Source organism: Acipenser ruthenus, chromosome 40 (genome assembly GCF_902713425.1).
Source record: "Acipenser ruthenus chromosome 40, fAciRut3.2 maternal haplotype, whole genome shotgun sequence".
Lineage (NCBI taxonomy): Eukaryota > Metazoa > Chordata > Actinopteri > Acipenseriformes > Acipenseridae > Acipenser > Acipenser ruthenus.
The window spans coordinates 3,549,009-3,566,467 of NC_081228.1; the positions used below are offsets into that span (position 1 = coordinate 3,549,009).

General features: G+C 40.9%; 3 protein-coding genes across 3 annotated transcripts in view; 2 read left to right on the forward strand and 1 right to left on the reverse strand.

Moving 5' to 3' along the window:
- LOC117397235 (CXADR-like membrane protein) overlaps positions 1-9,827 on the forward strand; it is a 39,329-nt gene extending 29,502 nt beyond the window's left edge. Inside the window, exons 2-7 of the mRNA XM_059009899.1 lie at positions 104-261; positions 1,817-2,018; positions 3,350-3,517; positions 3,886-4,008; positions 4,858-4,999; positions 5,715-9,827. Of these exons, the coding sequence (XP_058865882.1) occupies positions 104-261; positions 1,817-2,018; positions 3,350-3,517; positions 3,886-4,008; positions 4,858-4,999; positions 5,715-6,030 (1,109 nt within the window). The 3' untranslated portion in view covers positions 6,031-9,827. The remainder of the gene's footprint in view (positions 1-103; positions 262-1,816; positions 2,019-3,349; positions 3,518-3,885; positions 4,009-4,857; positions 5,000-5,714) is intronic.
- A 319-nt stretch (positions 9,828-10,146) lies between these two features.
- On the reverse strand, positions 10,147-13,758 carry LOC117397135 (oligoribonuclease, mitochondrial). The gene is made up of 7 exons (XM_034912616.2): positions 13,387-13,758; positions 12,872-12,955; positions 12,682-12,759; positions 12,130-12,241; positions 11,495-11,603; positions 11,314-11,367; positions 10,147-10,604 (listed from the first exon to the last, which is right to left on the reverse strand). Exons 1-7 carry the CDS (start codon positions 13,726-13,728, stop codon positions 10,478-10,480), a joined length of 906 nt encoding a protein of 301 aa, XP_034768507.2. The 5' UTR covers positions 13,729-13,758; the 3' UTR covers positions 10,147-10,477.
- Positions 13,759-14,336: 578 nt separating this feature from the next.
- On the forward strand, positions 14,337-17,459 carry LOC117966504 (RNA-binding protein 7-like). Its single transcript, XM_034912617.2, has 5 exons — positions 14,337-14,478; positions 14,992-15,154; positions 15,339-15,426; positions 15,793-15,892; positions 16,055-17,459. The coding sequence occupies exons 1-5, from the start codon at positions 14,386-14,388 to the stop codon at positions 16,373-16,375; spliced, it is 765 nt and encodes a 254-aa protein (XP_034768508.2). The 5' UTR covers positions 14,337-14,385; the 3' UTR covers positions 16,376-17,459.

Below are 17,459 nucleotides of genomic sequence, written 5' to 3' on the forward strand. Positions count from 1 at the left end.
AATAGGTAGGGGGTTGTGGAGCCTTTTGGCTATGTTGGCTGGGTGCTTCTTTTTTTGTCCCAGGAAATCTCAAGAAAGCAATTCCCATGTCTTTATCCTGCAGTTGTTGCGAGTGTCCTCGCTACCAGCACTCAGTCAGAGATAAAGGTGGTGGCGGAGACGGACGTGAGCCTGCCCTGCAAGCACCAGCTGGGGCACCTGGACTCCAGGACTCTGGACATCGAGTGGCTGCTACAGGGTGCCGACCAGAGCCAGAAAGTGGTAAGGTTACTTTATTAAAAACACCAGGCGGGAATCTCACGCTGGCTCCATTATCAGTCAGTAAGACTGGGATTGAAGCACCTGCCTCGTGGTGCCCAGCAGAACAAACAGGAGCCTCTGATGGATGTGCAGGTTTGCATCCTAAGATCAAACCAAAAGAGTTAGCATACCTTGCATCAAGGATGGGGCATTAATAGATGTTATGATTTTCAAAGGATATTTGCTTTTATGAAATGAGTGACTTGCACACTGCTTTTTCTTCCCAGCTTTGAGCAACAGAATAGGATTTAATCCTCTACTGCACAGTTCTCTACAAAACGGATTTCACAGTCAATCCTGCAGAAACTTTAAACGTAACACAGGAGAGGCAAACCTTTTAAACCGATCCAAGGGGGGAACGCCGATGAGTGTGCAGGCTCAGGCTGCAAAACATTTTCGAGGTTACGTTTGTCCCACAGCGGAAATCTCGAATGACTTGAAGTCAAGGATAGCTTAGACCTAAGCTGCCAAATGTATTTATTTAAATTTTTTGGTTCATCCTGCAGAGGCATCAAAAGAAGCCAGTCAGGCGTCTACTATTTTTAACCCATCTGGGCGTGTATTCAGGTCAGTAGACCTATCCCCTCAGTGCCACAGGCTTATGTATGTTAATGAGTAACTTCCACTTCAAACCAAAGCTTTTCCACTTTAATGCCTCTAGTTGAAGTAGCGCTCTAGTGCCGACAACCACAGGTAATGTTGCTAAATTTATCACATTAAAGTAAGACACATGGTCTGTTGTTGGGACTTACATGGGTATGTCTGTAATGCACCACAGAGCGTGTGCACCAAGATCACCAGTGAAGAGACAAGGGACGTCTGAAATATGCATGACTGGTCTAATTCAATGACTTAAAGGGCATATGCACAGATTCACATGTCATTCGGGCATCATTATGTCATTCTCAGTGGTTCCCAGTTCTGCTGCTCCGTGATTCTGATGTAACCCTTTTTCTTACTTGGCTTTTGAGTTTTTTCTGCTTCCATGAAAATCACCTGGCACTGAACTTTAAACGGATCCACGCACTTCTATAAAACACCACAGGGCAGGGAATATATTTTTAGAAATATTTCAATTCACTTTTTTGCTGGGAAAAAGCATTTGTGGAAATGATACGTTCACGATACAGGATGAACAGCTTTTTTTATTTTGGAATTAACACAGAGATGGAATTGGGAATTAGGAATTGATTTTAAATGGGTATGCATTTTAATAAATGAACCTAAATAACCCCCTTTTCTTCCTCAGCCTTATGGATGATTTTAAATCAACAGAAACGTTTCTCTCCTTCTCATTTCATCTCCATCCAACGAACGGTTTCTCCAGTTTGACTCTTTAATAAATGAACTAAAACTCCTTTTTAGTTATTAACAATCAAAAACGGGATCCCTAGAGGATAAAGGGACAAACAGAAGTGCTCACGCTGGGTCCCACAATGAATTCTGTTTTCATGCGGCTCATAATTCCCCCAACAGGAGTGAAAATCTGACTTGTGTTCTGCTGTCTATCCCCCAGGTGATCTCATACACAGGGGGTCTGGTGTACGACAACTTAAATGACAACCAGAAGGGCCGCGTGTCCTTCGCCTCAGACTACCTGACAGGAGACGCTTCTCTCAGGATCTCTGCCCTGAAGATCAGAGACTCAGGCCAGTACACCTGCAAAGTGAAGAATGGAGGACAGTACTTCTGGAACCCCATCAGCCTCATAGTCTTGGGTAAAACAGCCCTTTTTTAATTATAGGGCACATTTACAAACATGTTTGCTCAAGTGCACAGGTTTCAACACTTTGTTTTTCTAAAAGGAATAGTAAAAAGTAAGATTCTATTTTCAGCAAAAGCTTAGTACATATATCCCTTTATTGCATATATATATATATATATATATATATATATATATATATATATATATATATATATATTCCTATATGTTGTACAGTGAACTATTTCTGCATATTTCTCAAGTTTAAATATTTAGGATAAAACTTTGTAAGTGGGGCACAAAGAGAAGTACAATACCCTCTTGTGGTCTGAGAAATGAAATACCGTATGAAGCATTGCCAAAAATCTGCTTGCACAGCTTCTATAACAGAAACTTCAATTACTGCAGGACTTGTATAATGCATGTACATAACGTAACTGCGGTGCTATGAGTAATCATTACGCTATGCCCTGATTGAACGACTCAGTAGTCAAAACATGCACTCCAGCTCTTAACTGTTTGTCTTGGTCCCAATCATCTAAAATTTTAAAAAGGATTTTAAATAAAAAGCAAAGACAATCTAGCACGCCCCAGTTGTCTTTAGGATAGTCTCCGTTTGAAGAATGCTTTTAAACTCTTCCAGACATTGAAACTAGTCATGCTTCTGGAAACAACCCTTTCATGCAGGTCAGCGATTCACTTTAAGAAAGGATTAGAAAGGATACCTCTGCAAGAGAGCAGGAGGATGTTACAAAGAAGAAAAAGAGTGATAAGTAAAACAGCAAGCACATAAGACACTTCTAAAGGACAGTAGCCTACTCTACAAAGCAGAGCACAAGCATAAAACAATGAATTTCCATTACAACGCATGAACAACATTAGCATAAGCATGCCTATGCAAGGATGGAAATAAGACTTCCATTGCATTGCAGTGTGATCCATTCCTGGCTTTACTATGAGTTTAATGAGACATACCCAAGCTTGTTACCTATACACTGTGGCTAATCAAGCTTGCAGTAAAACCTGGAATGGGTGAAACTGCTATGCAATAGGAGTCTTATTTCTATCCCTGCTATGTGTCCAGGCTTATTGTTGGAACTGTCAGACCTGTGAAATGGTCCAGCTTTACTAGATTGAAAAATGTGTCGTTGCTGTATTCCGTCAACGTCTGTAACTCTAGGCTGTGATTTCATTTGAACCATAACGTTGCTGTCGTTCTAGCGCCTTCAAACAAGTAGACAAAAGCTGTCAAGAAGATGCAATCTGTGATTTTCAGCAGTTTTGGGTGTACGCTGCAAAGTGCCGAAAAAGGTCTGCGATATTTATTTTTGTGCTTGTGTTCTCCAGTCAAGCCTTCCAAACCCCGGTGCTGGCTTGAAGGGAAGCTGCTGGAGGGGAACGATGTGACGCTGGGGTGCGGGTCGGCCGACGGCACCGATCCCATCACTTACAAATGGGAGAGAGTCCCGGAGAAAGGGAAGAGCCGGAGCTATCTGCCCCCACAGTCACGCATTGGTAAGAGCCGGAGCTATCTGCCTCCACAGTCACGCATTGGTAAGAGCCGGAGCTATCTGCCTCCACAGTCACGCATTGGTAAGAACCGGAGCTATCTGCCCCCACAGTCACGCTTTGGAGACACCTAGTGGTGACATTTTACTGCATAATGTAATTGTTGCCGTCATTATTATATGAATAATAAAAGCACAGCTTACTTTACATAATAAGGGTGTCACTTGATCTTTTCAGTCATACTATAAAACGCATAAGAGCAAGTGTTAGCTTGAAATAAGCAGTACCCTTCTCTTACCTGCCAGTCAATCCCAGAATCCCGACACAGACATGCAAATAAGCAGCTCTTTGGTGTTTCTTTTTGTTTGTTTTAGACTTGAATCACCCAGAAATCGTCATTCTGAGAAACCTGACCATGGACAGTATAGGAACCTACCAGTGCACTGCCAGCAATGAAGCTGGGCAGGACAGCTGTATTATCCAAGTCACCATGCATTGTGAGTATGAGCTGCAAGTAAACTTGCATGTTGTGCAGTGTCACACACACACACACACACAATAACTTAACCATCTGCAAGTGAGAGCTTCACATGTCACTGGTGGCCAGGTCTGCCCTTACATTAAGGTAAATAAATGACTCCAGACTTGCACATTTCATAACTGAGCCTTTGTGAGACATCGTTCACATGAGCAGCCAGATCAGAGGGTACAGTTTCAGGTGCTATGACCACAATAAAACAAATGGAAATAAAGAAAACTGTTCACAATGTTGTTATGCATTTCAATTCGATCAATTTCAGCTAAAAAAAAGCACGTATGCTATAAAAACATAAGAACATTTTAACTATCGCATTTTAAACCTCCGTTTCAATATAAAATGCCTCAAAAGCATAACAATAACTACAGCTTATTCTTAGACAATAACTACGTATTATCCTAATTTAATCATTAGAAAACAGTTTTATAAAGTTATTTTAAAGCAGACATACCCAAAACAGTGTTCAGATTGTGCATTCAGATCAGTGCAGCGCAAAACGACCCCCCCAATATGCCTGAAATATGTGTACCTCCAAAACATTCAGCATTTACTTTTATACATGAGAAAATGGCCACAGCATCAAAATACATTTGAAATAAAGAAAAATAAAGGGGTTATGCTTGACTCCTTCCACATTATGTAAGTGTACCTCCCTGTGCTGTACCAGGACTGCCAGTGTGCGTGCACTACCACTGCACTTCACCGTACCAGACAGCTCAGCTCAAAGTTTAATGAGAATAGCACCATGCCTTTGACTAGCCCTGATTGCGCTCCAGGCTGATCGGTTATGATTCTGCTTTGCTGACAGATGTGAGAGGAGTGGGTGTGGTGGCCGGGGCTGTGGTGGGAGTTGTGTTCGGAGTCCTGTGCATTGTATTAGTCGTCTGGCTGATCCTGCACAAGAAAGAGAAGAGGAAATACGAGGAAGAGGAGACACCCAACGAAATCAGGTGCCTGCAGACATGCACTGCACCTCACTTCTGTGTTCATGTGGAGCTATCTTAACATGATAGGGTGACCATGTGGCTCCGTGTTCACCGGGACCGTTTGGGGCGGTGCAGGCTTTTCAACTGACATTGCAATGCATTCTGGTACCTTTTACCTGCCGTAAGTACCTTTAAGAGAAGCTGGACTACACTTACCAGAATGCATTGCTATGTGAGTAAAAACTCTTTATGAACGTGGTCATATGGTCATATGGTCAACCTAGTCTATCAAAAAAATATATGTGTTCTCCCTTTCCTCCCAGGACCAGAACAACCCAAATCCTCCATTAAATTGTGTTTGAAAATGAACCGTTGTTTATACGCAACAAAAACAGGTGAAACATTGAGCTGGTTGGGTAACATAGCTCTGCTTAACACTGATTACATCTTTTACTACGTTATAGTTATTATTTTAATAAAGTGACATAACATACTCCCAACTTTACATAATAAAGCTGTCATTTTATTGAGGTGTTATGGTGATACTACAAACCCAAGAGAGAAAGTCACCCGAACTAAGCAGTAAACAACAGTGACATCATGGTGTGTCTGTTATTATTTTCTTTAAAGGCAGTCACATTGTTTTAAAACCTATGGTTTTAAGAGCAGGGAACGAGTAAAAGATATGGACAACATCCTCGTTCTTGATATAATCTTGTTCATCTTGTTTTGCGTGCAGGGAGGACGCTGAGGCCCCGAAAGCTAAACTGATGAAGCCAAACTCGTCCACCTCCTCCAGATCTGGCAGCTCTCGATCGGGAGCCTCCTCCACCCAGTCCATCGTGCACAACAGCACCACCCGCAGCCAGCGGCTCCGCCCTGCAGCCACCCTCAAGGAGAACGGAGAGCCGCCCACCTACTCGCAGGTGGTGAGCAAGGAGCCGGAGCCAGAGCCAGAGCCAGACACCGGCAAAATCAGCAACGCCACCCTGGAAAGAATGGGAGCCACCGCAGTGATGATCCCTGCACAGTCCAGAGCCTTTCAAACAGTGTAGGGAAGAAGCAAAGGAATAAGGGTCCTATAACTCCGAAAAACATGAACACGGATCAACTGAAGAAAAGGGATCATTATGCTATAGGGAAACTTAATAATGCTCAATGGCTAAAATGGGGACTGAAATAAAGGGATCATTGCTGGACACTTTAAAGGGATTTAAAAGGGAATTCAGAAAACCGCTTGCCCTCGTCCCATAAGCCCAAAAGGAACTTGCTAAAGCCTTGCTGGAAATGGACACACATTTTCATTAAGTTTTATTGTACGGATTTCCATCAGAGTATGAAATAATTTAAAGTATTTTTTTTTTCGATTAGAGTAGGGGGCAAAAAAGGAAAAACACTGATCGTTAAGTTTGGTAACCTGGTTGGGGGATAACGGCTGAGTATTTCAAACAAAAATATATATATGACATAGAATTAATGTACAAAGTGTTACCTTACATAACGTCCCGTTGAATATAGAGCCAAAGACATTCCTGCGTCAGAGCGTCAAATTATCGACACTGCGTTTCATGTTGCATTTAGTGAGCCTCACTAGGGGATTGTGGAAGATCACACCAAGATCCACTCATGCGCAGCACAGGAATCACTGCAAGACTGACCCTCAGCTTTCTTAGAAAGACAATGAACCTCTGGCCTCACATGACTTTGCACGTCAGCATTGGAGAGTCTGGACATTGCTCATAGCATGTGCAGCTTTAGGCTGTTGTTCATCACCCTCCAGTCAGATATAGACAAAGAAATGCACCTGATTGACGTGTCTGAGGGACCCCAATCGTCCATCACTTTGCTTTGCGTTGCTGTGTGAAGAGCTGGATATACCTATACACCACAGAATGTTACAACGTCACACTACAGAAAAATCACATGGGGTCATTTGAATGCCACAATACTGCATCATGAACTGTCACATGTGCCGTCCATATTTTAAGCTTCCACTGTTAGATGTTTCTTCCTGTCTATTGCGATATACCACGATGAGGGCAGAGCAATGTGTAGTGAATCGTAGTGAAAGCATGGTTAAAAATAACGGTAAAGGCAAGTGTGTCAAAAGCATGGTAAACTGCTGTTCGTCGTGATGGTTTTTTTTACATGGGATTGCTAAACCCTAGCTGGCAAAGTACTGTGTCTGCATCTTGGAAGCCTTCAAAAGCAAGACTTTGCAGAAGCAGTGACAATGGAAATGTATGAACTGGTCCTGGGGCTTGGCGTGGCTCATCACTGCTGTTTTAATGAATGCTATATATGTGTATTACAGCTCGACATTAGCACCTGACAATCCACTATTAAGCCCACCAGAGTCAGTTTTAAAAGAGTTCAGACAATACATTTCATTGATAAAAAGAATGATTATGCTGTTCAAACCATTTCAAACCATAATTAATCACCCCAGAAACCCTGTCCACCCTACTAAGTAATGCATTATCAACACATTGAAACCCCATGACTGCTATTCTTCATTCACATGTTTTAAATGTAGTGTGAAGAGGGTATCTGTCTGTGACCTTTAGGATAAGATCCTAGTTGCAGTCCTAACTAGTGACACCTGGTGACTGGAGGACTAAACTTCAGGGGGCAGGCAGGTGCTAATTTCCAGCCCTGGGAAGTAAGGAATGCTGATCAGAATGTGCACTTTTGCCAAAAGGTGAGGTTTAGCTACATAGTGCTTTTGCAATAAAAGCATTTTATATATATATATATATATATATATATATATATATATATATATATATATATATATATATAATAAGGACTGTAATTAATTTAAGCCTGTAGCTGTCAGGCTTGTCTTTCCTTATATGCATGTCTTCTGGTCATACAAGCCACAATTAAAAGGGAGTGTACTGTGCAGCTCCTTATTATACTTACTGTAGTAGTTGTGATTCTAAAGAACGAGTGTGCGGAATGTGCAGGAGATTACAAAACTAACCCATAAAGCAGCCCCATGTACTGTGTACTTTAACATCAGTAGGAGCTTGCTTACCCAATTCTACTGAACCCAATAAATAAGCAAAGGTTTAGCTAAATACATTGTAGCATTTCAAATTGAATTACGCTTGCAATCAAATATTTTTTACTGCTGAATTCTGGTGTTTATTGTTACATTCCAAAATAATGAATACGAACGGCCTTATTGAATGTGCTTTCTGAGTACTGACAATACAGGAATGTGTGTGTGTGTGTGTGTGTGTGTGTGTGTAATATAACACAACTTGTAGGCTGGCACTAATTTCCACTGTGCCATTCCAGGGCTGCCCGTCATAACAAGCCAGATTCCTGTCCTCTGCTCCCCAGCAGCCAATCTTGTTATTTTTATTCCTTCGAAAGAGATTTGATGGATACAATGCCAGGAAATATTAAGAGTGACTGATGGTGTAACAGCCTAAAGGAAAGCTCTTTGGTGACGTGAAGTATCCCCGGCGTACAACTCCAGGACATCTCTCCACCTAATCCGAGTGGATGTGTGCTCACCAGGGCAGGCATTGTTCTCAATGTTTATCACAAAAGTGAAGTATTATTTTCATCTGGAGACTCAGTAGAATTGCAATGGTGCATTTTCTTTTTTCTAGATTTTCTCATTGAAAACAGCGCCACCAGGTGGCCAACTACGCATGCAGCCAGTTTCACAGAGCGGAACAGAGAAACAGTGAGGTGTCTCTTACACAGTTACAGCCATGTAGCTAGTTACGGCAAGTGACACGTTTTTAAAATCCGTACCATCAGCAGTATGACGGGTCCCCTTTGCTCGTTTTATACTTTCATTTTGACAGATGAAGATGTTTGAAATACAACTCTGTATAACTGAGCATTGCTGTTGCTTTCTGGTACTTAACCACCCCGTGCTGCAGGTTCCATAGTGTATTGTCAAAGCAGCTATATGAAAACTGGCTTCATCTGTCAGCCACTATCCCTTGTTAAATGATCTTGTACTGAAATGGCACAGCTCTGGCAATGCAACGTTTCTGTAAGAAGGAGCGACAGTGGCGCTGCAGCGAGATGAACAGATGGTGGAAGGGTACCACATTGGTAATATTCTAATGTTTTCACATCCCAACAGGGTTGAGTCAATTCCATTTCCCTTTGAATCAATTCCAACACATCATTGATCAAAATTGCAATTAGCAGAATTCTGTTAAAATGAGCTTCTCACAGTGGCAACAAACTGAAGTCGCTGTTAGTCAATTAAATTGGCTTCAAATGAAAGCAGCTGAACAATCGCATCAATTATTAACGCCTCCAAAATATCAATTCCTTCAAAAGGAATTGGTAATTGATTTTACAAAAGGAATTGGAATGGAAAAACAGGAATTTACCCCAATTCTGCATCCCAGTGGCATCTCCTTCCTATTACAAAGAACTAAGCTAGTACTTTACTGTTGATGAAATTCAACACATCAAATGGAAATGTATTCCACTAAGACATGCAAGAGTGTGCTTATGAGGTGGATGTTCCTCAGTGCATGAAAATGAATATTAGAAAGGGAATAACGGGACTATTAATAGTACTCACTGCAGTAACCCTTAAACACATGGAAATATAAAACATGTTAAGATACAGTTGGCATAGCAGTCTCGTTTACTATGTTTGTCAGGCTGTAAATCATGCTCAGTGTAGCCTCTAAATAAACACATGATTATAAGGGACACACCATTATACCCATTGCATACTGTCATTTACATGTTCTTTCTTTGTTTAAAAATCATGTAAATACACCCTTCACCATTAAATTGTATATTTTTACAATAGCTCAACTATTATTGTTTTATTTGTAATAAAATATTCAATTGCAATTAATCCGTCTCTTACAGTGCCTCTCTCTACATCTGGTGGTACATGTAGCCACGTGACATCGGCAGCTAAAAGGAAAATAAGCACTGTGCACCTTTGCAATTAAACCATGCTGTCTCTTATTGATTTAGTTAATCTAGCATTTTACCTACATTGTATTCCATTTAAACCAGAAAGTGAATTTGAATTTTGCAGTGCTACTGTCATCTAGTGGCCACTGAGAAAATTACAGGTAAAAAATATTTTATCTCCCCCCCTCCCAAATAACTTATTAAAAGCGAGCTGCTCTCACAATGACACTTTAAAAAAAGAGATTCAAACCAGAGGAACTTAATACATTTATTTTGGAACAAAGGCAGAAAAAAAGGATCTTCTTTTAAAAGCAGATGTGTTCTAAAACAAGAAGCAAAACTTAGAAATCTGCAGGGCACACAGCCTGTGGTTAGAAACTAAAACGCACATCATCTCTGAACAAATTACAAAACAAACAAGGAAGAGAACCTAAGCGTGACGCAGTCTGTTTAACGGTGCTGTACGCTGTCACAGCGAGTGAGATTTTCATTGATTTCAGTGCCAGAGGAACGGTGTGCAAATAGACTATTTCAAGTGGATTCCAAATGGGGTGGTCTGCTTTTCTCCCATTGCTCGCCCTGGCCTCAGCTCACCGTCTTGCCACTCCCTCCGTTTTCCACGACCCTCCGTTTCTTCTCAGCGGTCGTTTTAAAGACGCTTTTCCTGTAGAACTGGAGCTCCTTGATGCTCTCCTGGATGTCACCCAGTGCTCTAAAGATACAAGGATGCAAACTCAGCTGACATGTCGCTCCACAGGATACAAACAACGGATCACAGACGCATGACAAGGACATTAAAACCTGCAAGAGCACGTGTAGAGCATGCAGATCTACTTGTAAAGACACAAGTGAAAATCGCAGGGAGAGAAAATAAATATTCATTAAGAAATATAGGATTGCAGATTGTACAAAGACTTGAAAGAACAGCCGATATTACTATAGCATTGCGCACAACCGATTTCAATCTGTTCACTAAATGCATCTTACTCGTGACCCATAACGAAAATCATTTCCATATGGGTAGCAGTTAGCTATTTGAAATTCCATACTGTGCAACGTTTCGCATTCCACGTTTGAACTGAATGAAGACGGAATGCATCCCATTGCAGAACTCCTGCATTTGAGCTCAAGCTGCTCAGAATACCCCTAGTGGTCAATATTAATGATGACATCACCTTCATAAGCAGCTGACCCCTGGTGCACCTTTGTTCATGTTCATAACAGCATAAGATTGCAATTAGCATTAAATACAGTAAGTTTGCAATGCTCTTACTGGAAATACAGCATTATGGATGAGTGGCTATAGGAGTAAAACAACATTCATAAATGAAAACAACGAGCCCACCCAATCAGAAACTGCTCCGAGTTCCTTGCTAGCTCCAGCAAACTGGTGGAAACTCAAGATGTTTCTGAAGCCTTACCTGTGGGAAGCTTGCTTTCTGGGTGCTAGATTATACTCCTCTGGAAACCAGCGTCTGGGAAAAAGAGTGAGACATGTTAAATAAGTGCTGAGCAACGCTTAATGCTTTCAAATTGAATTTCTTATTAGTGTTCCCTCACAGACAGGTCTTCCAGTATGGGTTATGAACAGCCTTGGTTTACCTGCACAGCTCCTTGATAGTGCTGACATCAATGATTCTGTAGTGGAGGTGACGCATGAACTGAGGCATGTACTTGTCCAAAAACTTCTTATCAGCATGAACAGAGTTTCCTGGAAAGATGCCATAAGTACAACAGAAATGAACACTCACGTGCCGTTCTGCAATTTCAATGCATCGGCAAAAGTAAAGATCCACAATAAGGCACTGGCTTATTTTATTATCACTCGAAGAGATTTGTCTGTCAACACATGGAATCATTTTAAACGTTACACTGCCTCATTATCAGGCTCCCTTGGTTTACAAACAAGCCATATCATGTGCACACTTTTGATTCTTAACAGGCTGGTTTCACAGACTAGAACAATTTTAATCCAGAAACAATCCCTAGCTCAAAAAAAAAAACACAGGAGTGGATATCTGCTACCATCTAGTGGCAGTTTTGGTATAAAAAAGTTATCTTGCCTTCAAGTAAGAACAACACAAAAACCCAATTGCACCAAGTAGCCCCCTCTGTAGACTGCAGACTGAAGTGAGAGGGTGGTTGTTCAAGACAGTATTATCAAGGTGCACAATAGAGAAAATTGCATGCCCCTTAAATGTCGTGGGCACTAAATAAAGAAAGCATGTGACAGTTACCGGCTAGCGGGCAGAGCCCGGGGGGAGTGTGCTGCCGGACGAAAGATAGGAACTCGTACTCTGCCTGCTGCAAATAGATCCTGCTCTCTCGTACTGCCTGGGTCAGGCCTGACTGGACAGGTGGAGAAGAGACAAAAAAACAATAAACTTCACCCGATACAAGACTTACATACCACAGCCAGCCTCAGTCAAACCAAAAAATGCAGGGATGGAAATAAGACACCCATTCCATTGCAGTTTGATCCATTCCTGGTTTTACTATGATTTTAATAAGACACACCTGAGCTTGTTAGCGATGCACTGTGGCTAATCAAGCTTGTTGTAAAACCTGGAGTGGGTGAAACTGCTATGCAACAGGAGCCTTATTTCCATCCTTGAAATGGATTTTAATTGTATGTTTGGGTCACATATGGAACAGGGGAATAGACAGAGGGGGGGTTTGGTCACACTTGCAAGAATGCTGCGTCTCTAAAAGCAAACATTAGAATTGAAATAATGTACCGGATTCCTCGGTGCTTTCAGCAGCCAGCCTGCAGTCTGTGATGCACTTACCTCTCCGTGGTGTTCCTTGCACCAGTCTGACATGCCGTCCAGGAGCTCATCTGGCTGGTTGATGATCAGGTTCGGCCCCTGACAGTCACATGGGACAAGACAATGCATCAAACAGCGCTTGTCAATAAGAGGGTGGGTGGCACAGAGAGTATATAATCAGACTGAGAGCTTATGGATAATTCACGCCTACCTCTGCAATGATATTGAGATCCGAGTCTGTTATGAGACAGGCCATTTCAATAATCTCGTCTTTATCAATGTCCAGTCCGGTCATCTGTAACAAAACAAAATCCCAGCTTATGCGATACATTTACATTGCACCAGTAAAGAACACTACACTGCAGAGTATTGCCAGGTTTTATAATCAAAAAAATCACTGGTTCCCTTTCACCTAAAACTGGCATGGATGCTTATAGGGGTGGGACGTGACAGTATAGTGGTCTAGGAAAGCCACCTCCATTTAAAACTGCAGGGATGGAAATAAGACTAATTTTGCATAGCATTTTCACCCATTCCAGGTTTATAATACAAGCTTGATAAACCAGTGTATAGGTAACAAGTTCACGACTATATAGATAGATAGATTCAGTTCAGTACAAATTAAATACCTATGTAGTACGATAGCTAGACTACACAGTCATCCTGAGTATATTCAAATGCATGGACGTCATTAGTTAAGATGGCTCAATTAGATCTACAGCTTACCTCCAGATCCACCCAAACCAGTCTCTGAGCCATGCTTTCCTTGGGGGAGGTTGTTGAAGCAGTCATCGTTGTACTGAAGTTGCTGGCTGGCGATACTGCAAGGAAGCGATCAAATGCAAGGAACGGGAGCCTCGGTGCTTTCGGTTTGGAAGTGACAACAGGGCGCAGCCGGGGTGCAGCAGTCGTCAATGCTGCGGCTGCTTCTAGTCCACGGGGCCCGACCACGGAAAAAGGTGAAACTGGGAGTCTAAACGCACAGTGACAGGCGTTTGAACCAGTAAACAAGCGCGATCTGACTCCCGCACTAATTCTCTTCCACGCTGTTCTCATATACACTGTCATCCCCGCCGTTTTCCGACAGGAACTGTCGTAAAGAAAATTGCAGAAGGCAATGTGGAACGCATCACGTGATCAGTGCTTTCCTACGTGGAGACTGGTGATGCTTCGTATTGTTATCAATGGGTTGTCACTAAATTAAAACAAATGTGGAAGCATCATTATAAGTACTTAATCTTCTTTTGTTTTCAATTCATGCATGCAAGAAAACATATTGTAACATTATATCTGCAATATACAATTATTGCCAATGTATATGTAATTGATATAAGGAGACAAATTAAAAAAATCTGGATCCAAATACTGTACTATGCAGCACTGAACTCATAAAGTGCTTGTACATATCAACTTTAAACTTGTTACGGGCATTCCTTATCACTAGGTGTCCTACGTTTTCATGGTGTATAGTTACTGACATGAGTTTTAACATCCTTTGGTAATGTTAAATGCCGACACACAGCGCAGTGAGAAAGAGGTTTGCGTGGCAAAATCAGTGGAGCCAAAACGAGGCTTGCTGGGCATGATAAACCGGACGCAAAGCGAGGCTTTGACAGAGGCCTGGTTTTTGTTTTTTGTTTTGGAAGTAAGCGTTGCGTTTCTGTCCTGTTGTCCTTGTTTAGGTCTTTTCGTTTCGATATTTTTTTTTTTTTTGTGGTTTAAGAAATGGGAACTTCTCACGAAGCCGACCGAACTCTTTTTGTTGGGAATCTGGACTCGAATGTGACGGAGGAGCTTCTGTTTGAGCTTTTCTTACAGGTACAGAGAGGGGTGAGGTGTTTGGGTTTGGGCGGGTATCATTTGGAAATCATTTGGATTAGTCGTTTTCACTGCATGTAACATGTCATTATTATCATACAATTGAAGTGAAAGATTTGAAAACTCCCGCTTGACTGTGACTGACTATTCTTACTACGAGCAGTCAGCTACCTAGTTCTGTGCAGTCGAAAATCCCTTTTAAGAAAACAAACAAACAAAAAACTGTTATTACAGCTTTGAATTGAAGAAATGTTCTATTCAGGAATGAAACGAGTTCGAAGCACGAGTAATATTTTATTTTTGTTTATAAAGATACATTTTGTAATTTGCAAAAAGAGCAACTTCCGGCGGAAGGTAGACCGTGTTTGAGTGTGAGAGAAAAAAACAAAAATATTGTTGACAGTTGTTGCAATTGGTTATTATTGTATTTCTTATATGAGTCTGACAAACAATAACAAGCGGCTCTCTTACAAACATACACAAACAAACAAACTCACCCTCGTTTATTTCTAGGCTGGTCCTCTGACTAACGTCAAAATTCCTAAGGATAAAGATGGAAAACCCAAAATGTTTGCTTTTGTGAACTTCAAACATGAAGCTTCGGTACCTTACGGAATGGAACTGCTCAATGGAACACAACTTTTTGGGAGGCCCATAAAAATTCAATTCAGATCAGGTAATGATAAGAGAATGTCTGATTTTAAATCACCGTAATATTAAAAGTGTGTATGTCATTAGAACAAGTACTTTAGTACCGTAACGGGAGCTTCGGGATAAGTCAAGTGTTTCTACCTAGAAATGAAGCTCGGTTAGATTATTTGCTGTATGATGAGATTATTTACATTTTCTCCAACCTTAAGGAAGTTCCCATGGAAGTCAGGGCTCAAACAGCCCAGGGCATTCACAGAACAGTAGCCCATCAAATACTCCTGGTCCACAGGGTGGCAGGTATGCACCTCTTATTAAATTTGGTGAATTCTCTTGACTAAGTCTTAGTTCATAGTTCTGGAAATAAAAAAAGGGAGTCATTTGTGCATATTTGCATATAAAAACTATGTAACTTTACTGGTCAAAACAGAACATGAAGTTGCATTACAAAATAAAAACCCTTATATACTTTTGAAAGTTATAAAAGTGAGTCGGTGTACTCAAGTACCTTTACAAAGTTTTAAATAATAATGCTAATGTTACGTTTAACACATAAATGTCCAGAAATGTAACGGGAAAGGGACCCCAGTTTTATTGAAATACCAAACAAAATCATATTTCAATTTATACACAATGTGCATCCTAAAAGTGTGATTCTGACCACAGGTTTGACCGAGGCATGGACGTGGGTTATCAGAGCTACACACCATCACAGCTGCTCCAGAGGTCTTTCTCATCGCCGGACAGCCTCCAGAGACAAGCTATGGTGAGTCTTGTCATCTTAAGCATTTAAGGTCAGAAAGCACAAATTGCATGCTGGGATTTGTGATGTGTTGTGTACTGACATTGATTGCAAATGACCTGTGCGTAATCATAAATGTTTGTTTGCAGATTCATTCACATTTTCTTCTCCTTGCTTTCTCTGCAGCTGTACAGCATGTGGCAGCAGCAGCAGCAGGGGAACGGAGCAGTGTCGCCTCTAATGCAGCCTGGATACCAAGCATCTGGGCAGCAGCACAGACAGGGCAGCTCGGGGGGAAGCTGGCAGGACCTTTCTGCCCATCGTGTGCACAGACAGCACTCCCATCAGTACCAGCAGGATAACGAGCACTGCAGCCGTGGGTCTGGGTCTGACAGGCACGTCAGGGGTCAGCATGATGACCGGATGAACCACCACAACCGAAGCCACAGCCGGGACAGCAGGAGGGAAGATTCCAGAGATGGAAGGTGGCGCCAAAACAGATACTGAGTTACCGACAAGGGATTCTCTGATTTGGTTTATTGGTGGTACTGATCCAATTAGTTTTATACCTCCTTTTTTATAGCTTTTTAAATTTTTATCTTTTTAAATCAAACAAAAAAAAAACTTAATTTGACAGAATTGTTTTGTGTCAGAGAAAAGTGTTTTATTAGTTTTTGAAACCATTTGTGGCAGAAAAAAGTTGGAATACAGTAAATGTATTATTTTTTATTTTAGGATTGGTAAAAAAAAAGAAAAAAAAAAAGTTCATTTATGAGTTAGTGCTGATACAATATATATAAAATCTAGCTTTCAGCCTTGTAAGCACTATGGAAAATTAAAAAAAGGAATAACCCCATGATGTAATATAGTGTTGGGCAGATTCTGTAATGATTTGGTCACTACAATGGGACTAATGCAAGTTTCATTCCCATTTGAAATCCTTCTCCAGAAAAGTAACTATGCTGCTTGTATGTTGAGGTTGTGTAGTACCATGATTTTCTGTAATGTGTACTGTTAATACAAAATGGTTTCTGCTTTTAAAAAAAAAAAAAAAAAGTAATGAGAGGGGGGATAATTGCTACCAGCATATACACACAGATGTCTGTACTGTTGTATATAATTGATACACTTTTACATTCTTAAAATCCTAACTTTGTAAAAATAAGATGTGTTTTTCTGGTTTGAAATGTTTAGTATTTTAACTGTTGCATTTCTGAGTGTACTGTATACAATCTGCTGACTGGGAGCAAAAACATTGTAAATCATAGTTTTGACATGCCAGCATTTTAAAGTTTTACTATAGATGAGACCTACAATCAATATTGAGTTACAATGTTCTTGTACCCAGCCCATGAAATAATAACCTTAAAATTTAAAATAGATTTTGTATGTTGGGTGTGGGATTAAGCCAGAATATTGAAAGCTGTTACCGCTTCTCCCTGCTATGTACTAACACCCTTGTTTTGGAAAGGAAAAATGAAAGTCTTGATTTTTGTAAGGTTAAAACACTCAGGTACAGTCTGTAAATACAATTTAACGGATATTGTAATTGTTTTAATATGTTGCAATAATTAAGTTACTCCAGTTTCAA